General features: G+C 33.1%; 1 protein-coding gene across 1 annotated transcript in view; it reads left to right on the top strand.

Annotated features, from left to right (window-relative positions):
- The window catches only part of Sbf (SET domain binding factor), a 167,787-nt gene that overhangs the window by 128,276 nt on the left and 13,864 nt on the right, over positions 1-25,647 (top strand). Inside the window, exons 18-21 of the mRNA XM_089104945.1 lie at positions 13,356-13,569; positions 16,070-16,206; positions 18,518-18,696; positions 24,188-24,335. Coding sequence (XP_088961071.1) covers positions 13,356-13,569; positions 16,070-16,206; positions 18,518-18,696; positions 24,188-24,335 — 678 coding nt within the window. The remainder of the gene's footprint in view (positions 1-13,355; positions 13,570-16,069; positions 16,207-18,517; positions 18,697-24,187; positions 24,336-25,647) is intronic.

The following is a 25,647-nucleotide window of genomic DNA, read 5'->3' as shown; positions in this document are numbered from 1 at the left end:
TAAGATATCTAATCTAATCTATATTTTCTCCGGTTTTTAGATACAATTTGTAGTATATAATATATTTATCAAAGATAAGTTCTTCAGATTGTGCATTCTATTCGCTAAGATGATATTTCAGTTCCTATATATTTTCACTAGAATATAGATCCATTTTCTATTCTTGTTTAGTCTCGTCCTTGTTCTGTTAGTCAGCTGGTACATTCTTTTCGCTAGGATGAGATTTCAGATCCTAGTTATGTTCTCTAGAATTTAGAGACAAATTCTAGACATGAACAGTTTCCTCCTCGTTCTTGTCGGCAGCAGGTGCTTTCTTTTCGCTAGTATGATATTTTAGCTCATATTTATTTAAGAGAGTATTTAGAGCTAATGTCGATTCTTGTAGAGAGATCTGATCAGTGTTTTCGGAATAATTTACTTTAGTTACTATCGGCAAATTTTACATTTACAATTATTTTTAAATATACTTTATATCAAATATGTATTCGTTTCTATTCTGAACCGAGGAATTTTATGATTAAGGTTAATTATTTTCATTAGGATGATCTTTCCGTTTATATTTATTTTTGCTAGTATATAGATCTATTTTCTATTCTTGTATAGTCTCGTCCTAGTTCTGTTCGGCAGCTGGTACATTCTTTTCGCTAGGATGAGATTTCAGCTCATCTTTATTTTCACTAGAAGTTAGATCCATTTTGAATTCTTGGATAGTCTCTTCCTTGTTCTTTTCAGCAGCTGGTACATTCTTTTCGCTAGGATGAGATATCAGTTCATATTTAATTTCAAGAGTAGTTAAATCCTATATGTATTCTTGTTTAGTCTCGACATCGGTCATTTATTAAGATGGTCATTTATCTTCTATAGAATGAGATTTAATATCATCTATATATTAACTAGAGTTTACATAAAATAACTATACATAAATGGATTGCTACTCAATCAATTAGACAGCAGGTACATTCTTGACGCTAAGATGAGATGTCAGGTAATATTTATGTTCACGAGAAGTTAGATCCTCTTTTGATTCTTTAATTGTACACTCCTCACTCTATTCGTCAGATTGTATAGTATGTTAGAGAGTCGTAGTTTTAATTAAATATATCTGTGAACTCTACTTGAGATACTCTTGTGAATCTAGACATTTCCACTAAACGTTGCTGATTGCAGATTGTACTTTAGTTTATCGATGTTTAGATGTATGTTCCAATAGCTTGTCACTATAATATTGATAAACTGTTGATGAGATAAAATTACCCTACTCGGTCTAAGATTCATCTGGTACTATATTAAAGCTAGGATGTTATTTAAGTTCATATTTATTCACTCTATTACTTAGATCAAATGTGGAGTACAGAATAGTACCCGAATCTTTCCTTTCGACATCGGGTACAATCATTTAGAGATTCAGTGTTTTCAGTTCCTCTTTATTTTCACGCTAAGATTGATCAAAATTTTAGTCTTCTATATTATCCTCATCGGTCTTTTTTGCAGCTAGTCCATTTTTTTTTCTATTATGAGATTTTAACTCATATTTATATTTGGAATAATTTAGATACATATATGATTTAATAATCTATTTAAAATAACGCAAGACTGCTCGTACAGCACAAGAAATTGGAATCTCTTATTGTGTAACTTTGAATATATCGGCAAACCTAAAAGTCATAATTAAATATACTTCCACTAATACTGACAGAGTCCCGGACAGATAATACGGACAGATTCCCGGACAGATAATACGGACAGATTCCCGAACAGATACTACTGTCATAGTCACTTCAAAACTCTCAATTTAATTAAAGACATGAGTAAGTTTTCTTAATATATAAACTAGTCCCGATAAAAATTATAGTCTCTTTATATGGTTAAAAGCCGGTATATAAAATATAATTTATTAAATATTAAAAACTTTAATATATATCACATATTCATAAATTCGTTTAAAAAAAAAACCTGTAAGAAAATAATTAATTACAAAAAAATCTAATTTGTATTTTTTAATTTTAATCAACTTAAATATGACTTTAAGTTTATTTTTTATTTCACAATTATACTAACAAATAAATATATTTAACTAAAATAATGAACAAGTATAAAATAGTTTAAAAAATTTATTTGTTTGCTTATATGATAATCAGATAACAAATTTTAAGTTAGAAGATATAATTTTTTTCTATATTTGACTTTCATATATTAAAATTTTTAAACAATAGATTAATCTGTTTCCCTGGAATTAATTTCTTCAAAATTGATAATTTTACAAAAATTTTTACCATACACGTCAGTTTAATAAGTGACGTACACTACCTACAAATATGTTGGTCCTCATTTTGATTTTATTATATAAAAAATACAATTTCAACAATGACTTCATGTTTCCCATGAATCACTTTGTCACAAGATAGCTATCGTAACTAAATACATCTAACATAGTAAAAAAGAGATAAGTTTAAGTAGATCACAGACAACTATGCAGATTTGTAATGATCGCCTTTATAACAGAATGTTGTTATGTACTTTTTAAATTATATAAATTCTTCAAAAAAAAAATTTATATTAATTAAAATTAACCACAACTTTTAATATAAATCGAGAAACATCTTTTTATTTTTAAACGGTGATTTTTAAAAAAAGGGTTTAGTTATCATTTTTTTTTTTTTTTTTTTTTTTTTGTCGGAAGATCTACGCAGTAGTATTGTTTATTTGTTTTTTTTTCCCAGGGGTTTTCGTTACCAAAAATGTATAAAAGAAGATAGGGTGTTGGCTAATTTGATCGGGACTCCAAATCAATAGTGCGCTTTTAAGTGACTCAACTTTTGGAGGAAATCTAGCCCCCCTCCAGAGCTTCCTCTTTCACAAAGTCGACCGAGGACCAGGTGAGATCGCCATTTTTTTTAGCATAATCGACAAATCTAATAACTATGTTTTTGAGGATAAATTGACCCCCCACAGTCCCCGCGGGACGGGCTGCACGCAATTAACATGGGCCTTTGTACCCAGCGCTTATGGTTTTTTGAGACCTCTCCCACCGTTGTCAGGGGGGGGGGGTATTCGGAGCGCTGCTAGCGTGTCCTTCGAGGTACTGTGTCGTCTCTGTACCGGGATTGCTGGCTAGGGTGGGCCTATACTGGTTTCGTGATGGGTATACTTTGTAACAATCAGTGAAATCAAAAAGAAAAGACATTTAAATAAAAAAAAAATTTTTTAACATAATTTGAATTGAAAACTATAAAATTAACTCTTCACAACCGTCGGGAGTCTATTCATTGGTCGCCGTCTTATCAAGAACTCTCTATTTAAAATCCAGGTTTTTTTTAGATATTTTTAACTATATGATTAGTAAAACTAATCTTTATGTTGTTTAAAAAATTTTGAATAATTATTAATGAAAAAAAAAAATTAATGTAGAATCCTTAGAAATTTAATCATTACCAGTCGACCCCCCCCACCCTAATCACCGGCCTTTTGTCGTGACTTTATTTTTGTTTTTTGTTCTCCTTTATGTACGGTTTAAAATTGTTTTTTATTTCATATTATTTAATATAGTATGTCTATCTAATTAAGAGCGGAAAGAGAAATTATGTGTATTTAGTAGCAAGGATTTAGCTAATTTGTTGAGATGTACATTATCGTTAAGGTTAACGTGAGTTTTTCTTAAACCCAAATACTGTAAATATGAAAAAAAATTGTATCTGTGATTATACAATAAACTGATACTAATTGTCACCATAATTTATTCAAAAAATTTAAAATCTGAGTTTTTAGATTCATTATTTAATTATAAAGCTTATAAGTTGAGTTATTAATTTTAATTACTTATTAAATAAAATTATTGATACACAACCTAGTCTCTGATGATCTTCTCATTGATTGTCACCCTGACAAGACTATACAGTGGCATCTATAAAATTATGCGAATCTTACCCTTAGATGGTAACATGCCTTTTTTTCAGCCTGGTCTCGCAAGCCCCGTTAGACTCGCTAGGGTTCGGATCTTGTGCATGACTGCGTAGTTTCACTGGCCGGTGATTTTTTATTCAAGTCTTCCTCATATTCTCCCGTCTCCAACGACTATTACATGTCTCACTAGGTTGGAGTTCCTACCATGGTGGAAAACTATTTTCTACAATATACGGTTTTTATGTTAATATTTTCTGTGCTTTTGCTAGTGTAATGCTAAATATATCTATGTTTATCATACACACATAACATTATAGACCGCGACTAGTTAATATATAATAAAAATACAAAAATACAAAAGTAAATACAATGCGTAAATTTATGTACTTCGAAATTAATGACAAATATAATTAAAACTAAATATTAATTAGGTTTAAATAATTTAATGTGAGAATTTTCCTACTCTACAAGGGTTTTACAAATCTTTGATAGACTCTGTAATGTTTTCCGACCCATCAGTTTTTTCTTCACCTTCACAATACACAAGCTCACAGTTATCTACTATTAAATCAGCTGCTTTATTCTCTGTAGTAAAGGACTTGAATTCTTATTGTTTAGTCGCTTAGAATTAATATTCAGTTGTTCCCCAGGGACTTTCACCCCGGGACCCTCTTATGGACTAACTGAAGTTTTGTTGTTTGGTTTGTGGACTTAACTGAATCTATGTTGTTTATTAAAAAAACAGATGAAAAGGGGAGGGGGTTGATAAAGTCTGTTGGATATGAAGAGATTTAAGTGTATATTTATTTTCACGAGAAGTTATATACTGGTTAATTTATAGTAGATTCTCTTTATATGTAGGGTCGCGATATTGTTAAGTATGTGTTCTATTAAGTTTGATATTATCCTCAGGTAGGTCTAGTGTATAGATTAAACGTGTGTATTAAATAAGCTAACATTAAAATTTATTTAATCAATATGTGCCTGTACGTTATATCTTAATAGTTATCCGACCCTAAGAAAATAATCTATATGATATAACAAGAGATGATTAAATAATATTATACTCCTCGCTCTTTTCTGCAGCTGGTACAGTCTTTTCGATAGTATGATATATCATCTACTAGTCAAATTCACTAGAAATTAGATAAATCTCGGATGTACAAATCTATTTCAAATACCACAAGACTTCAATTCAAGCACATGATACTGAAATCACTACTTGTAAAACTGAGAATACTTAACGCAAAATGTTCAAACTTAGAATTATCCTTTTCATTTAATGACTGATAATTAGAAACATTATTATATATGCTTAAAATGTCGTCATTCTCGTTGCACTTTCATGACGTTTATACATTGAGGGATGTCAAACTATCTGCACTGATTTGATAATTATAAAACTTGAATTGGGTTCATCAATAAACATGACGTCATGCTAACGATACTGCTATCATCAAAAGAAAAAATTAGATTGCTGAGACCAACACAGACCAGAGAAATAGTTCGTCAGTCCTCTCATCATATTTTTATAAAGTAATTTATTAAAAGCCAAAGCAATCAGAGGAGATGATATAAGACAGTAAATTACTTTTTATCATTATAAGAATATTCTGTATTAAATAATATGAACTTATTGTTTAATAATAATTATTATCCAACAGACTAATTAAATTGACTGGGTGTTTATTTAATAATTAACTTAATTCATAAAAGTCTGACCTCGTTGTATTAGTGAGTCTTATAATTATTAATGTGAAATTTTAAAAATATTATTATTTTTCTATAAATAGTCAGTGTATCTCTTAAATAAATTATGATTGAGACTTAGATCCTTTTTTTTTTTAAAATGTAAGACTGAAAAAAAATACACTTTTTAATTTTATATTATATAATTTAATACTATTATTATTTTTTCATATTTAATTTAATGATTTAATAAAAAAATAATAAAACAGACACAAATATAATAATATAATATAATAATTGTTCAGATCAATGCATAATAATATAATTGGTAATAGTTAAAATTACTTTAACAGAAATAAGGTACAGTAGAGATTTGGTAATGTCCTTTCGCAGGAATGCAGAATTATTATTTTTTCTCGAATCTCAATTATTTAATGCTATTTATTTTTAATATGCATCAGATTATAGAAAATTGATTATTTTAATTTCTGTATTTCCTTTTGAAAACCAAATGTCTGGCTATTAAAGATAATCAAAGAAGACATGATACAGGCGATGTTCTGCATAGCTTATTCTTCCAGTCACTAAGCTAAAGAAAATTAGTGCCCTGTTATACATAAGTTTTTTTTTAGGAATACTTGTTTGATGATAATAGAATAGGAATCTTGCCAGTGGGAATTTGAAGGAAATTTCTGAGTTCATAAAGATTGTAGTTTGTTTTCCTGAGATCTTTTTTCTTCATCAATAAAAAAGGACTTTCTTACAACTTTCAATTAATTATAATAAAGGAAAATAATAGTAACTTGATACATGGCTTAATTTTAGTGGATAGTGAATAAAACCAGGCTTCGCAGTTTTTTAACTAGAGGTACTAAAATCTTTTTATCACAATCTCTGTTGTATTCCTCCCTACTAATCCTTTTTTTTGATTAAAATTTGTCATTTTGGCGGTTTTAAAATCTTTCAATATTTTTGGCTTTTGGGAAGTCTAGGAAGTTTTGCTTGCATTTCTTTTCGTTTCTGCTGTTTTCTTTATTAGTCTGCTGGATATATAATCAAGTTGACAATATTACGTTAAGCAGTATTGCACTTTCACTACTTCGCGGTAAAGCCAGGGTTGCGACCCGGTGAGAAACAAAATCACTAGATTCTTGAAAAAAAATCACTAAATCAGCATATAAATCACAGGCGCGCCTACAGTAATTGAGTAAAATTATCCCCCCTAGATGTGGAGAAATATCTTTAGAATGATGTTTTGTTTTTTCTTTAGCAAAAATGTCGATCCGAAACCCTTGTTTCCCCCCCCCCCAAAAAATGTAGAAACTTTCTTTTGTTTTTACTCTAGTTAAGCTAGTATAATTACTGTGACACCAGGGACAATTTTGAAAATGGAGTTTTTACAATCTCATAGAAAAATGTGTCCCACTCTTCACAAATTTCGATAACCATCGGTCTTATTGCTTTTCTAAAAAAACAGAGGCACTTGTTAATTATACGGAACTCACCCGAGAAGTAAAGTTAGGTTAATCCTAATGAAATATGCGAAAATATGATGAAAATACAATACTTTAGTTTAAAAAAACAATATAATTAGGGCTATATATTTGCACATTAGAGGCGTCTGGGGGTAAATTAACCTAACCTTGCCCCCATCCCCCTCATGTGCAAATATGTAGCACAAGTTATACAAGTCCAATGCATTCTGTCACCCGTCATTTGTCTTTGTGGCTGTGAAACCGGTTTTTGTAGATCGTACATTACCCTTGGCATACTTTCATACCCAGACCTATCTTCAGGGACTACGTGGGTCATGTTAAATCTAAAGGTATAGTGGTGGAACCTTTTAACTATGCTAAACAAAATGGCTATCTCAAACTTTTGATCGAAATTGTTTTGGGAAAAAAGGGACGTGGTAGGGGGGTTAGTCGCCGTCCAATCTTTTTGGTGATATAAAAGGGACACCAGGAACTTTAATTTTCGTTCAAATAAGCCCTCTCTCGATATTTTAGAACCGTTGGTTCGACATGATGGCCCTGGGGAAAAAAACAACAAATTAACAGGCATCCGTGATTTTTCTTCTGGCAAATAATACAAAAATCAACACTTTTGCAGATAGGGGCTTGAAATCTGTACAGCAGGGTTCTCTGATACGCCGAATCTAATGGTTTGATTTTATAAATGTTATTTCACCTTTATTGGTTTTTTCCTTTCTTTTTCAAAAATCAGTCAAATTTTCACGGTTTTTTATCCTTTTATGGGTAAAAAGAAGCTTAATAACACATATATACTTTTAATCACTTTGCAATATAATTGGAATCAATAGTTTCTTCGTCGTTATTTTCGTTAGCTGGGAAAGTTTGTTCGATCGTACGAGGTTTCAGCTCCTCTTTATTTTCAAGAGGATTTAGGTCCGATTTTGATCCTTTAACAGGTTTCTCACTAATATTGTCGGCAGCTGGTAAATTTTTTTCTTTATTATAGGATTTCCGCTCATTTGTATATTTGCAAGTATTTAGATCAATATCTGATTTAATTATCTATTTAAAATACAGAAACACTTATCGTCAAACATAAAAATTTGAAATATCTGATTGTGTATTTTTGAATATATAGCAAGACATAAAATTCATAATGGACAATACTCCCACAAATACAGACAGAGTCACGGACAAATACAACTGACCTATTCCCGTAACAAATCTAAATTTAATTAAATACTTTTAGGCAGTATGCGTCATCTATAAAACCTAACAGAGACCTCTTAAAGTATCTGCAGCTATGTTTCAAAATTGTTTGCAAAAAGACAGTCTTAACAATTAAAATCTTATTAATTACTTACCTATTAAGAAAGAATTGTAAAAAAAAATACCTTTCATTCCTTAAGAATGGCAGCAATACTTTTAGAGTTTTATTTGACAAAACATCATATTCACTCTTAATGTCTAGCCAAAATTTAATTAGAGATGTATTCTGAAAATTTTATTTTAAAGAATTATCACAAGCTAATTCAATTATGTTTTCTGTCTTGTTAGTTGTTAATTCAAATTTATCATTAATCATTAAACTATTTCAAGAAATTAATGAACAAGTGTACAATCGTTTAAAAATTTAATTTTGTTTGCGTATATGATAATCAGCTAAAAAATTTTAAGTTAGAAGATATAAATTTTTTTTCCATATTTGTCTTTCATATATTAAAATGATTAAAAACTATATTAATATGTTTAAAGGGAAATAATTTATTAAAAATAGTTAATTTTAAAAAAATTTGAACCATACACGACAGTTTAATAAGGTACGTACACTATCTCCACATATTTTCTTCCACAGTTTGATTTTATTATACAAAAAATACTATTTAATAATTTACTTCTTTTTTCACATGAGTCACTATTTCACAAGATATATCTCTTAACTCAATTCAAAGAGCATAGTAAAAATTTAAGACGTTTAATAAGCGCCCATACAAGTATGCAGAGTTGTACTGATCGCCGTTATAACGGACTAATTTTATTTACTTTTTAAATTCTATAACATCTTCAAAACATCAAGTGATATTAATGAAAATGACACCATCAGATTCAGCATACCACAGAAAAAAACCGTAAATTTTTAAACCTCAAATTTAAAAAATGGGGTATTTTTTCTTTTTTTTTTTTTTTTTTTTTTTTTTTTTTGTCGGAAGAAAGACCACGGATGAGGTTTTATTTGTTGTTTTTTTTCCCAGGGGTGATCGTATGCATTCACCTGCATTTTTTACATTCATTCGATCGTATGCATTTTTTTATATTCATTTCTATAATAATTAATTCTCGCTGTTCGTAATAGGTTACTGAGTTCACAATTATATTTCTTATATCTCATTTTCGCTTCAGGAGACACTTCAGAATATTTATAAAGCAGTCTTCGATTTGATATGGCCTTCATCAGTCCTCTAGTAGCCCAGGGTTTTCTAGAGGTAACATGAAAAGCCAGTTTTTGAATAACTGTAAAACTTTTTTTTTTAGTAATTTAGTTATTTCTGAATACCACAATGAAAACTTTTCATTCACTTGCAGATCACTACTTTCAACTCTCTAATAACAACAAGAACACCAAAATGATCAGAAACATCATTCAAAATAACATCAGCAAAATCATACTTCAGATTAACAAATATATTGTCCAAAAGTGAATCCGAGCGCAAAGTCACTCGACTACATATATTAACTGTCGGTCTTAAACCGTAACCCAACATAACATTTAAAAAATCACGTACTCTTGGGTTTACATTTACTGAAAATAAATCAAGATTAAAGTCTCCACAAACAAAGCATGGGCGATTTGAACCTGACAACTTATCCATTTGCCGCTCCAGTAAATCACTAAATTCCTGCACATCTCCAGATGGAGGTCGATAAACAACCACCACAAAGAAAAATTTTCCTGACTTACAAAGTTCAACCACCGTCGATTCAAAAACCATCTCTTTATTCACACGTAGATCATTCCGTAATTTCATTGTAATATTCTTCCTGCAATAAAAAGTCAGTCTACTATGTAATCTTGATTCCCTTTTCTCGTCACACAGTCATAACTATCAATTTCAAGTAGACTCAATGTATGATTACGACGCCACGTTTCAGTCAATGCAAGCACCTCCCACTCGGAAAAAGATCTGTTAAATAATTAAAGGAACTAGAAAGGCCTTGGCAATTTAAATGGAAAGTGGTCAAACTTTACAGACCCATAGAATATTTATTTCCAATATCAACTGGAAATTTATATTTAACCACTGGAAAATTCTCCATCGTTCCTTCATCATAATCCGGATTTAAGACCCCATTCCCCAGAACATCCCAATTCAACGAATTTCTCTCAAGTTTTTTTCAATATATTATTGTCATAATCCAACTCATTTTTTCAAGACACAAGCTTAGGAGACAAAGGAGGAAACTCATAGAAAAATTAACTCTACTTACAACAATCACAAGTGATCTCCAGTATCCAGGAGGGCCCCAATCAATAACAAAAGAAAAAAAACTGAAAAAAAGAGAAAATAAATTAAAAATAAAATATATCATAAATAAAACACAAAATAAAAAGATACAACATAACATAAATAGCGACGAAGACCATACTGCCTTTTCATCATAAACAATAAGTAGAACAACATGGAACCCTCCATACAAGACAGTAGAACGCGTTCCACCGTCTCGTACAAAAACCTCCCCGCCGCTCCACCCACTGCTCATACAACATAACAAAAAAAAGCTCATGGAAAATAAAAAGGGAAAAATCTCATTCAAATTAAAAAAGACAGGATAATGCAATCGAAGAAAAATATAATTGGTTTTCTTCATCAGGCACATACTTGTGCTAGTGCCGCTAACCACGATAACAAAATTCATCTAATAATAGCAAAAAAAATGACTCTTAACTTCAAAACAAACAAATGAAATGCTGGAATCAACAATCAAGTGGCTCTGGTATTGGCTCATTATATATATATTTCACTTCTCCAACACCTTCTCTCTCAATTTGAATGAAAGAAGGAACAGTATTAGAAACCCAAGCTGGAATACTCTTTCTACTCAATTTAGATATAATCTCGTAAAGTCTATTCCGTGCTTAACGAACAGACAATGGAGCATCATCGCTGACGTAAACATTTTTCATAGCTGTATTTGAACCGAAAGTCTTATTCTTAAGTTTTTTCCCGTTATGTAAGATCATAATCTTCACCTCGCGTGATTTAACATTCACTTTGAAAAACTATTGCTCTTTTTTATTCGTAACAGTTGTAAATTCTGGAACCTTTTGTTAATTCTAAACCATTGGCACAAATCTCTTGAAATAAACTTTTAGCAGTACTACATCATCACAAACCGTATTCCACACAATAATATTATTTTCTGTAGATAAATATTCCACTGACATCAATCTTGCCGACAACGAAGACATCATTTCACGGTGATATTTTGCCTCAGTGGATACAATATGCATTTGCGTTTTTAGTGAAATTACTTCTTCATTTACTGCATAGCAATGTTTTCCAACTTGAGCAACGTTGGATTGTAAGATAGCTTGAGCATTTTCCACAGAAATAACTCGATTTTCTAGATTAGCCAATCTCGTGTCAATGAATTTTAATGTACTTTGAGACTCCGTTACGATTTCAAGAGTTCCCTAGAAATCGGCCGCTAATGACTGGATCGAAGCTCGATTTATTGATTTTTGCGTTAAAGATAAATGCCCAGTTTTGTCTTGTGAAATCGATCCAAATTGGTTCTCTCTTTTACATTTACGCTTGTTCCTCGTCATCATAAACCAGTAAATAAAAAATTAGAATATTCTTACCGGAAAAAGTACTTCTTACTTATCCACATGAGTAGCGACGTGCAGTTCGCTAAGCCGTTAATGCACGGCTAACACATAAATTGCCAACAGGAACTCCTCAAATTTTCGCTTTGGGACCCTCAGCTAATAAATTGACTTCTGTTTATGCTTAATCATTAATTAGCAGTCTCCTTACATAAAAAGAACTTGTTCGCATTCACAGAACGAAACTCCGCCCACTTTGCTATTTCAATTCATTTTATCTCACATCAGGTTAAAAGCACTAGGTTAAAAGCACCTAGGTTAAAAGCACTAGCCAAACGATGTTACTTGGCTGATAGCTGATTCATAACTGAATTCATTACGCAGCTTTGTAAATTATCTAAGTTATAACGGACTGCTTTTATGTAGTTTATAAATTATATAACACCCCCAAAACATCAAGTGATCTTCATGAAAATGACACCATCAGATTCAGCATACCAGAGAACCCTACTTTTAGGAACTAAAATCAAACACTTGCTACTACCAAAATTTTACCAATTATACTAATCAAATTAATTATTCTCATTATTACCCTGAAAAAAATACCAAGTGTCGCCAAACGCTAGATGACGTGTATAGTTTTATGATGACATTAGCGCCCGTTCCCACTGTAATAAGTTAACGTTAGTATTTGGGATAGATCTGAAACTAATAAATTAAATGATAACCAAATAATGCTCTTTCTGTGTAGATGTCACAAAATCGCATAATCAAAGGGAATGTAACACTTAGTGAATGAGGCAAAGAAAATGGGTAACATATAAGAGTGGAAACTGGCGCTAGTGTCGACAAGAACAACAACACCATCTTGCATTTGGTGTCTCCTGGTACTTTTTTCAAGCTTTGTAATCGTTTCTTATCAGAAAGTTAGATCAGACATTTATTACGACGCCAATTACATCAATTGAAAATGATTTTTCTTATTATTACACTGGAAAAATTGTAAAGAAACGCCAAACGCTTGATGGAGTTAATGTATTTTTGGCTGATACTATTGGCATTTCCCACCGTTATAAGTTACCCACACTCTTTGGAATGGGGATTAAATGGAGCAATACCTTTAATGAATTGCTCCATTTGCTTCAATTGCTCCATCGAACTATAAGAATAGTTAATTCTTAGTAAATTAACCTAAAAAAGATGCAGTAAAATTTGATCCGAATAAGAGGGCTGAAGCCATGAATGCATACAAATACAGTTTTTAAATAATTCTAGTTTATTTACTGTGGAAAGAAATGTCAGTTACTGTGTCCTTAAAGGTAATATTAACTAGAGACAACAATATTTAAAAAAAGAAAAAGAAAAAAGTAATTATTTAGCAGACCACAGAATATATGAGAAATCATCATTTCGCTGTTTTACTTTATTGATAATCTTTACTTTTCTCATTTCTTTGTTTACAGATACAACGGCAGTTCCCTATGTCCTTCGAATTTAATGAATTCTACTTGAAATTCATAGCCTATCATGCAGTCTCATCACGATTTAGCAATTTCCTATTTGACTCTGAAAGAGAGCGGCTTGAAGCCAGTGAAGAGTTAAATCTTTCAAATCAAAGGAGTAATGGTAGCTCCCTCTTCTGTGGAGATTATTCTGATGATGATAGCGTTTTTCCTGGTTAGTTTTTATTTACTTATTTTTATTTGTTTTTTCTTTTATTTGAGATTTTTATTTTTTTTTATTGAAATGGTATTTAAATTGATTATTATAATTAATTAATAAAAGGCTAATTTAAATTTGAATAAAAATATACTTAGTTTTGGATTTAAAGTTAAATTATAATAAAAAAAATGAAAATTTATTTTTTAATCAAAATTAATCTAAATAGCTGTAATTTCAATTAATTTTCTGTAATATTCTCAAAGTTTGTTTTGTATACGCCGTTGATTGGTTAAGCTATACAAGGGCTAAAATAGAAAAGGAAATTATATAAAATGTTTAACCGTTTTATTTCGTCTGATTGCTCTTTCACTTAAGATCGATAATTTTAATGTCGAAAAGCCCACTGACTTTATTTTATGTAAAGCAAAGACAAGTTAAACAGAAACCATCAACAAACCTTAAAACTAATAAGAAATGAAACGTGTCGAACATAAAATAACCAGTATAAAAATCAAATGAATTTAGTATGATTTAGACCACATAGATGAAATGTTCGAAAGTTGGTAAAATAAACCTTACACAATTGCTAGTAAAAATATAAAGGTGAAAGTAAATTACTAGTAAAAATTATTGCGCAATTACTAGGATATTCACTTGGCGGATAATTTTATTGGGACATTTTTGTTAAAGCAGAATAAGGGATGCGAGGTATAAGGGGGAAGATGACTAAAGAAAAGTGAATTTGTCCGGGGTTATGAAGTGTGCCTCCACGGTTTCCCAATAGCCTCCCTCCTCTCAGTTTATTCTGTTTCTGAAGCTGCACTGAATTTCTTATTCCAATTATAGGCTAGTAATGGATTTTTTTTTCCAATTTTTGGAAATCTTGTTAAATCGCTTGGGTTTTCAATTTTTTAAGAGCATTATTTTTCAAAACGTATCCTCGGGCTCAAAGCTAAAGGCCTTGTATTGAGTGATGTGGGGCCACTAGCTCCGAAGAATGTAAATATAGATACCACATTTTAACATATACTAAGAACTAACCTAAAACTCTCTTCCCCAGCCTAAACCGGGCTAAAGAATTACCAGTGTCGGTATATTGGTAATATTGGTATATAATAACCAGTATCGGTATAATCGATCCCAGACTAGGGAAGTGCTGACCTATTTGAAAAAGAGTGAGTTGAATGGGCCAACTTTAACGACACTAACAGTTCACAAGCTTTTACGCTCTGTCATCGTAAATTTTACCACTTTAATGGCAAAAAATCCTTTGCCTTTGTAGGTGAGTTTTCGCATGCTGAGATAGGCACTGGAACAGACAGTTTAAAGTTTAAAAGGTTCAAAAGTTTTCTAAGGGGTAGTACAGAAATGTTTATGCTTATGAATATTCTGTAGCTTGGACTCGAAACTTGAATGAAACAAGTGCAGTCTTGTTTCTAAGCTTAAAATTGACACGTCCAACTGGATGGCTCGTGCAAACTGGCATTGTGTTGTAAAATTATTTACAATCGTTGTATAGCCACTTGCATTACGACAAATTTACAACTATAACAGAAGTCAGACTAATTAGATCAAAGGTTTCTACTCCTGCCCCCCTGAAGATGAACATGCGCTGTTGACTTCATGTCGCTCGCCGTGATAGATATTGAAACGAATTTTCCGTAGCCTAAAATACATATAACAATACAATAGTAGGTGCTTAGCACAAGCATCCTAACCCTGCTCTTGGAAATGAACCCACTCTACGTTCCTTGCTTACAAGCCACTCTGTAATAGATAAAACAAATTCTTCTGAGCCTCAAATGTGCATTAGAAAACAATAAAATGAGGACACACCCATTATAAGAATTTGTGATTCCCTCATCTCCAAAAATGGCTTTCTTGTGACCACCAACCATGACCTTCATATTTCACATATATGTGGGTGTTGTGTTAGTGGACGTTAATATTGAAGTTGTAAACCGCTTGAAAGTGTTTTCTAGCGGTATATTCCATAAAAGATTGTGTAACCACCCCTCCCCCTCTATCCTCAACTTTACTCACATAGAGAATGATTGAAACATTTATTAATAAAAATAATTTAGATAACAGCGTGAATTGCCTAAATGAAACATCACGAAACATGTGTTTATCATTGCAATATACGCGTTCAAAACCAAAATAAAAAGTACATATTTCACAAATGTTATTCCTTGTTATACCATGGACATATTCGATGTGATACACTCTGTTACAACTTTTTGACTTATGTTAGGTACAGTGTCATCTAAGTTTTTCATCGGGAGTATGACAAAAAGACAAGCACTTTCCATGCCAATTTTTTAATAAACCAAAGGGTAAGGTTAAACATTATTTTCAATGCAGATTCACTAGTTTAAGCTGGTGCTTAACATAATAGATACCCCCCCCATGAGTGTTTTAATCTATCCGAAGTCTCCTTCTCTTTTTTGTCTTTCCTTTTTAAGTTGTTGATAATTCTCTTTTTTTGTCTATTTTACTGTTATTCTATATTTAGGTGGCCGGCTTGCAGGAAAGCGTACTCAATACCAAAGTGAGAACTCCACAACATCATTGTTCGACTACGTTTCAATACAGAATGCTAAATCACCAATATTTCATAATTTTTTCTACCTACCCAATGAGGAGTATGAGGTGAGAATCTAAAGAGTACTTTAAATAAAATATTAATGCAAAGAGACAAAGTGAATGCATTAACATAGAAAAACAAATATTTTTCTATAATTCTTCGTAAAATGAGCGCTTTTATTTCATTGGCTTACATTTTGACTTCTTTTCGTAAGCCTACTCCATTTTTTGTTTCTGGAGAGATGTAGCCCTGTCTTCTTGAAACCTGATTGACTGTAGAACATATTGTGTGAAAGTTTAAGCCAGTAGAATGAATGAATCCTTTCTGAGTTGTAAGGTCTTTCTGTTTCCCTGGGGTGTTTTCATAGAAAAGAACATTAACGTGGCAAGTTGACCATGGGCCAAGGTCGTATCCAGGGGGGGGGGGGGTTTACCCAGTTTGACCCCCCCCCCGAAATTTTTGACCGAGTCGAAAATTAGTCTAAAAAATACATGTAAAGACGGAAAAAAATCGGGTAACCCCCACCCCCCACCCCCGAACAAAAATCCTGGATCCGCTCTTGCCATGGGCTATACAATGGCGTGGGATTGGTTAAGAGGCAAGTGTCTCCCTTCTATTATTATTATTTGTGTTTTGTCCTTGCTATTTGCATGAAAGTAAGGCGTTTTCTCTTTGATTTATCTTTCTTCGATTAAACTAGTCAGCGCTTCAGTACCTGGATTAGCGGTAAATATTTACCAAATCATATTATTGAGTTACGACTAAAGTGAATATACCACTCGATGCCCTTTTTTATGTTCTTTACGAATATAATAGTCATTTTGTCGGAAATGAATTTTAGCCCCTACCCCTATATATACCAATTCAGGGTATATATTTGCACATTAGGGGGGTGGGGGGAAAGTTTAAACTTACCTCTCATTTACATCAGAAATAAAATTACCCCCACCCCCTAATGCGCAAATATATACCCTGAATTGGTATATATAGGGGTGGGGGCTAAAATTCATTTCCGACAAAATGATTATTATATTCGTAAAGAACATAAAAAAGGGCATCGAGTGGTATATTCACTTTAGTCGTAACTCAATAATATGATTTGGTAAATATTTACGGGATTAGCCTCTTTGGGCTGGAATTCGGGGCAACAACCTGCTAATTTTGGCTCCTCAGAAATTCAAAGTTATCTAAAAACGATGATACGGATTAGATTACAGATTGGATACGGATTAGTTTCTTTATTTGTCCAGGGCCTCCAGTGGGATTGTTCCTTGCTATAACCGAAATACTAGGACAAAGAAGTGAGCAGTACATCTAGAAGAAAATAGGGTATAGGACCTCGTTGATATATAAGCCCTCCCGTCCCTGGGAATAAAAAAATAAAAGTTTTAAAAATTAAACATTTATCCGTGCTAAAAAGTATTGATGGTTGATATAACTTACACATAAGGAGATATTTTGACGCCATCTATCCTATTTATGCATATCCTTAGGGAACCAGAAGTAGCAAATTGCTATCCCGAGTTTAGATGCCTTTGGCTCCCAAAATAAGAAAGTTGACACTCCTAGTTTAGATCGAAAGAACCACCAACCCAGTGCTTCGCTGGTTATTTGATTTGTAACGGAGGTCAGTTACGTGGATGTGTAAGCACGGCCAGAGTCGATCCAGCTCTAAATGGATACCTGTAGAAATCTGGGGAAGGTAAACAAAACGGATGTGCAAAAGCACAGGATGGCTGGCCCCCAACCCGCCATCGCACTCCCCGTCTGAAGGGCCATGAAACGCAGCCCCGCTGATAGGGACTATAAAGTCTAGTGCCGTATTCTGTACCTTTCTTTTTTCTTTTTTTACTGACCTGGGCAAGGAAGGCCCAATTTTAGTGATCACCTTCTTTCTTTAAATAATCAAAAATGTTCTTTTAGTCTCCTATTTGTAGCGTAATGAAAATAATTTATATTGATTTATTTGATTCTTAAAAACCCGTCAAATCAGCACCAAGCAATAATAACTAAACTAAACTGACAGAGAAAACCAAAAATGTATCCAAAAATGTGAAATAATAAAAAAAAAAACTGCAAATAAAATCAAGGCTGTATCCAGTGAGGCTCAGGATTCCAAAGGTCGAAATTTTTGTCCGACTCGTAAAACGTAACAGAAATGCATATAAATAGATTTTTGATGCGTTTTTTAAGTTTTTGTCCCCCTCCCCCCTCCGAACAAGAATCCTAGATACACCCTTGAATAAAATCACTGAATCAGCAGATGGGGTTAGTCGGATAAATCTATTTTCCTACTGTACTTCGCTATCCGTCTAGCCAATGTTCACGAAAAGTGTTTGTGTTGATGAGTGTAATCTTGCTAATACTTTATCATAGGTACTTCGGCCATGTAGCAATATATCGAGTTTATACATTTGGAACTACTATTTTGAAGAAAATCTATCCCACGGGCCGTCCTATGATATTGAAGTGGCATTTGAAGACCGTCGAGCAATGGAAGAATCGGCTATGGAAGACTATACGACGTCGTCGCAAAGACGTATTGTAACTGTTGGGTAAGATTGTTAATATTAATATTTCTTATGAAATATATGAGGAATGGGGGTGGAGGGGGGGGTACAAGAGAGGTTCATATCCAGATAGCCAAGGGATATAGGCTGTATAATATTTTTTTTCCCAAATTACTGGGCTGGGGGGGGGGGCAACTTAGGGCGTCTTAGGAGGCTGAATCTTTTAAGGATGGTTATCTATAAAATATTTTGTAGGTCAATTCTTACCTTTGTCTATCAAATGGACCTCTGAAATGCGATCATACAATGCGTTAATTTTTACTTTTATAATAAAAAAATGACAAAGAAAGCATTGAATTGAATTTATTGAATACCCGTCGGACTAACAAAAGTAATGACGGAGCAAAACAATAAATAGGAAAAACTAAAGATAAATCACCAAACACAACAAAAAAAAGGAATCAACCAATAAACCAATATTACATATAAATAAACAATACAATTAATATAGCAAATCACTCGGTTACTGTAGGAGTAAATTGTGCCACGGGGGGTTATGAACCTTTGAATTATAATTTCGAATTTGCTTTTCAACTGCTACATATGGCTCTGTGATCTCGTAGTGTTTAATCAATTTTGTATTTCGAATCCATGGGGGGAAGGTGAAGTAGGCACTTGGGAAACTTGAAACATCAATACCTTCTTTTTTTTCAATTTGAGTAAAAATCTTCCAAAAGGGTGCGCAATAAAGAATATGGGACATTACAATGGTGTTATATAAAGTTGCTCTATTAAGTCGAAGCTTTGCTGGTGCTGGTGCTGTTAAGTCGAAGCATATGTAATGCAAATGTGGTGCTGAATATGAACTACTAGCAGCTGACGAGTATGCTTAAAAGATGAGCCAACTCGGAGTCCCAGGTATGTTATCTGCTCGACAGATTTGACTTCAGAGCTTCCCAGACGGACTGAAGAGGACCAAGTCGAGTTTTTTCAGTTGAATAGCACTATTTCTGATTGTTGAGGGTTAAAATCAAGACCTATATCAGCGTACTCTTGGCTTAACTTTCAAAGATATTGGAAATCCTCTCTAAAGACTGGCTGATATTCAGAATGTCATCAACATAAGAAACAAGAGAAATGTTAAGACCAAGCAGGACACAAGACGAGGGAGACTGTGCTTGAGGATCTAGGACGTAATTATTGAAAAGTGCGGGGGAAGAGACAGCTCCCTGTCTGGTACCTTTGCAAACATCAACAAGTTTGTTAGATGGTACGGAAGGGCTACATTTTTCGGGAGGCAACTTGAGGTGAATTTTTAGCATCAAGTACATGTCTTGCAAAGCACTACTGACAGACTTATTCACTCCTCGTTTTTCTGCAAACAAAAGCATGATGGCATCCATTAATGATTCAAATGCGCGACGGACATCATGTTCAGCCAAAACAAGCGTTTCACCTCTATCATCTGCATCGACTAAGACATTCGCTACTGATGTTAGAAAGGAGGCTGAATTTTGCGCAGAATTCAATCTGAACCCTCGATAAAAAAGGGAATGGTTAATTTTATTCCAATTCCGACGAAAACTTGGCTTGTTACCATTACTAATTGATCCTGGACTATCATATGTGCAAAGTGGTGCGAGTAAGTTAACTGAGATAGGCAAGTGATCAGAAACTTGATATTCAGACGAAACTGATACTGATGTTGTTTCAAAATCTTTTAATGCAACCATGTGATCGGGGTTTAAAGTAGAATATGATGCATGAATATAATTTAAGTTATAATTTTAATATAAGTGAAGTTAAATATAACTGAAGTGAAGTTATATAAGTGAAGTAAATAAGTGAAGTATTCAAACCAATCATCAAATGTAATAAGTAGAAGAGAAACAAGAGGTAATGAATCATCCGTGCTACGATTGTAATTAAAATCTCCTACTGATTGCAATTAAAATTAAAATGTATGGTATTTTCAGACGCTTAATTTTATTAAGACACGAAGCAATTCAGTCACAAGTCAGAGAAAATAGACGTTCAGACTGGTCATTGCAATAATATACTGGCAGATAAACATTAATTACCGCATAATCCTCAATGAGCAGTGAGCAATGAGTAGGAAATTATCGCACTCATCAAAAATACTACATTTCAAATCACGCTTTACATAGGTAGTTAGGCCATCTGAGGGTCGCCTTCAAGCATTAACACGCTTAGCAAATACAGAATAGCAAACAACATCCAGATTTATTTCAAAATAATATGAGCTTAGGTGAGCAAGCCAGATTTATTCAAGCTAAGGAGGTCAAAAAGTATTGCTGGATGCACAGAATATCACTTTTCCTAGTAATATTGCATAATATTTGGATTTTATTAATAAGACCACCATTTATGCTCCAAGAGTACAGAGTCAGCTTATTACTTTGGCCTGAGCTTAGGTTCATGGCGTAATTGAGTGTCTTTTTCTGCAATTTTTGGGACACTTAATACTATCGCAAGTATGGTCCACAATTTGACATGATACGCAGAACATCCTTGCAGTGCATTGTGTACTTCGGTTTGACTGGTGATCGGAGGATCCTTATCCTCGAACAGATGGGTGTATCACCACGATCAGCTGCTATGTGACTTATATGACAAGAATAACAACGTTTTGGAATGAACACGAATTCTTGGGTAACAGGACATTCATAACTGATTTTCACCGATTTCCTTAGGAATTCGTCAAGGTCTTCGCGAGAATCAAAATACACTTTAAAAGTGCGAAATGAGCTGCGTTTTGTAGCACTTTGAAATAAGATCTTTTAAGCTGTCTTCGCTCAAATTTTCAGGGACTCCCTTCACGACACAGATAAAGAGGGATAGCTTCACACTTGCTTCAATCGAGGGTTTAAGTTTATTCATGTTTTCAGCAATCCGTTTACCTGCGCCCTTTGATTTTACCACAATGTGCCATTCAGAAGTTGATCGTTTTAGTTTGGAGATTTCGCCTGATTCCTCGGGACAGAAATTGTCGACGAAAGTCTTACGGTCGCTTGGCGACACCATGTTTTTGGGACAATTTTTATGAACAATAGCATATGTCGTAGCTATGGAAGGTTTTTGAAACTGCTGCCGAAAGGAGTCATTTATGGTTGTGCTACTCTAGCTCATGCATTCCACTAAACCATCAACCTTCCTAGACTTTTCGTTAGCTTTAAATATCAAAGTTTAGGATACTATGTCACCTATAGCGGAGGTTTGACATGGCAAAGGAATAACAAATTTTGGTGTAGGCTTACCCTCTTTTACAGCAGTGACTAAAATTTTGCAAATATCCACTACATAGTGCTCTTTTTTTGTATGCTTCACCGTTCCAGTAGAAATTTCCAATTCTTCTTCCACAACTTCCTTCGCTTTAATAATGGAATCTTGGTGATAAAAACCAGTCGCTTTGCATGTTATCACGTCCAACGTAATACCATTCGTAAGTGCTCGAGTAAGAAAGTTCAGCAACGGGTTAAGCACTAACTTCTTCGACATTCCTTGTTTGCAAAACCTATTTTTTGCAAAAAAATTCACTTCGTATTCTGAGTGTAAATCATCCAAAATTTTGTCCGATCAAATAGATGTCTCAAAGTAGCCGTACAGATAACCAGGAGCAAGGGAAGCGTCAATGACTGCTCACCTGTTTCTTGTAATTTAAGGTCAATACGACGCTTCTGGCAGGTTCTCTCCCCTCTTCTGCTTGCTTTCAAGAGATCCTCAAGACACTGTCGACGCATCTTAAGCAGAGAGAAGGGTTTTGTTCGAGTTTGACTATTTGGCTGGATTCCGGCTATTTAACTAAATTTATTAGGATTCACCGGAAAAAATAATAAAATCTTCTGTCAAATAAATTCCAGTGGTACTTCCCCCATTTGGGGCCGAGATCCCCAGGGTGGTTCTAAATCTTTTCTAACGACATTGTTCCAAGATTTCCTCTAACAATTTTTCCTTCCATCAAAGAAGAAGGCTCTGCTAATGGCTCCTGGAATATGCAGCCCTTCAGGGGGCGTCATTATGTAGTCTGGTTGCTTAAGTCGTACTTTCTTGGTCGTGGTGGAAATGGCTTGCACTTGTCTTCACGCTTGTTAATGATGTGCTAGCGATGCAAAAATTATTGTACCCAAAATTGAAGGCTGACCTTGGATTCTAACCTACCATTATACGGCTACAAGAACGGACTTTATTCCCTAAAACAGCACAAAGCTAGCACAAGCACAAAGGATAAAAATACAATTAGAACAATTAAATGGTAAGTAAAAGTATGCAACTACAAAAATAAAAAAATCAAACATAAATAAACGCTAGTAGGTGGTTTAAAATAAAAGAAAACCGTGATATACTATTGTTAGTGTTATTATTATTGTTTTCTCTTTTTGTTATTATTGTTATTAGTTTTATAAAATAAAAAAAAACGATCAAAAATGGGGTTTTTAAGGCCAAATGAAAATACCAAAAAGACTCAAAACGAATATTTCGAAAGGACAACTGCCCCTCTTCTTCAGCGTAATCAAAAAATATATTTAAGGAATGTGCCAAAAAAGAGGCAAAGAAAAAAACGAAAACAAACGCTGAGAGTCAATGCGGAAAAACAAACCAATAAAAACCAATGAAAAACCAAAATTAAAAGATGAATAAGATTCAATAAAAAAAAGAATTAGAAAAATTTAAACCAAATACCTAACAACCAAAGAAGCGAGTCATTCACCAATATAAACGATTTGCACAGAATCCGATTTTGTTTTTTCATTGGTTTGTTTTGTTGGGTTTTTTTCACATTGACTCTCCGCGTTTGTTTTTTGGCGTTTTCTTTGCCCCTTTTGGCATATTTTTTAAATATATATATATTTTTTTTGTTCGTGCTGAAGAAGCGGTTGTCCTCTCGAAATGTTCGTTTTGTGTTTTTCAGTATTTTCATTTGGCCTTAAAAACCCCATTTTTCTTCTTTTTATTATGGCAGGCTAATATGGCTTAAGAAATTATCTTTATTATCAATTTCTTATTACTGTTATTAATTTCTTATTATTGTTATTATTAGTGCTCTAGCTACTGAAAGTGACGGTAATTTACGGTAATTCATCTCATAGTTGGCATTAATGTGAAAACACTAGGGTATCTACTAGGAATAATCACTAATAATATACTTATAATTAATAATATCAATTATAATCAATAATTTGTATCGTCATATAACTTATAAATTATAAATTATATAAATGATATACTCATATAAATCATATACGATTACTGATAGTATTATACAATTATACAATCAGTGATCAATAATTAATACTACAAAGTTTCTCAGCTCTTTGCCTTGTAAGTCTTTTAGAGGGAAGAACTGAGGATTTTTTCTAGGATTGTTCACTTATTACTGATTTTTACTGATTACAGAGTTTGAACTTTGTAATTAGTTTTAATCGAAGTTAAACTTTCATTAAAAGTTTAAGATTATTTACTTGTTTTGATGTTCCTGTATCTTCTGCCAATTCGAGACGTAAATTTTCTTTTCCAGGTATGATAGTGTGGAATTTGTTATACCGGATGCTTTTACTTACTTCCACAGTGAGATTACTAAATTAGAGCAAGAACTTGGTCATTTGCCAATGAAGTGGAAACAGCTGTGGGATAAGCTAGACTACTTACCCTTGGATGCCATTTCCGTAAGAAAAATGCTTGATTTTAAATATTTTATTTCTCAGTGTAGGTATCCCTAATTTTAATACCGAGTTTTAATATATTTTGAGAACTTTATGTGCAAAATTAAAGGGTGTATCTTAAGTTTTACAATCTTTGTAGGATTGAAAATTTATATTTGAAAACTTGTCATTGCAGAATTTTTGCTTTTACTGAAAATCAAACAGTTTGAGGCTGAATGATTAGGCGACATCTTTGTGTGCAGTAAATACGACTACAATAGATCTTCTTTGAGCAAGGCCGTATTCAAAGAGGGGGGGGGGGGGTTCAGGGCTTTTATCCCTCCCCCCGGAAATTTTTGTTCAACTCGTTAAAACGTAACAAAATTGCGAATAAATAAATTTTTAATGTGTTTTTAAAAAGTTTTTTGGTAACCCGTAGGTAGTTTTGGTAACTTCGAACAAAAATACCTCATACGCCTTTGGCTATACGTACTAATTTTGGTGTGTTCTAATCATGACCAGGCTGAACTACCTTCAATATATCAAATATACACTTTATGATTAGCACAGTAACTCCCAGTGGTACAACCGCTAACTCTAACTCCAGTAACAACCGCTCCGGTAACCGGTAACTCTTTCGGTATTCACGTCTCGTAGTAACCGCTGGTCACTATAAAGATTTTACTTTCTTCACTTGTCAGATTTCAACAATTTAAAACTATTTGGTACACTATTTAGTGATGATTTGATATATCCAAAATATTCATAAAGGTATTAATAAAAATATATACGTCTTTTATCACTTTATTTCTCACTAGGCTTGTTTCCGTAGGCTTGCAAAGACATCTTGTGATCAGCACAGTAAACCTTTTTCAGAACGCATATTATGCATGGCTTTTGTTTTGTACGCGAAGACTACAGGCTATGGCGCTCTCATTAGGATACATTGGGGCAAGCTACGGTGCTCTCATTAGAATACTTTGGGACAGGCTATGGCACTCTCTTTAAAATATGTTGGGGCTGTTTATTCTATACTGGGTAGAGTTATAACACCCTTGATCGATAACAACTAATATGGGAATACTGGACCCTCGCTTTATACCAGTTATGTAAGAATATATCAATTTAGAAAAAAAAATTTCGACTTTGTTGTGCTGCAGCTTGGTAACAGTAGACATTCATTTTACGTTTTGAAATAACCAATATTTAACTGGATTCTTCTTCTTCTTCTTTGGACTGTTATGGAAACACTTTCAAGTAATCCCATCACCAGAATCAAATCCCGAGACATAACTTAATTCACTCATGAATTTATTAATCTGCTTTATCATAATCC

Source organism: Artemia sp. Qi Xiang Cuo, chromosome 19 (assembly GCF_049724085.1).
Source record: "Artemia sp. Qi Xiang Cuo chromosome 19, ASM4972408v1, whole genome shotgun sequence".
In the NCBI taxonomy this organism is placed as follows: Eukaryota; Metazoa; Arthropoda; class Branchiopoda; order Anostraca; family Artemiidae; genus Artemia; species Artemia sp. Qi Xiang Cuo.
Note: the sequence above shows the minus strand (reverse complement) of the source record. Positions and strands in the feature narration are given on the sequence as shown.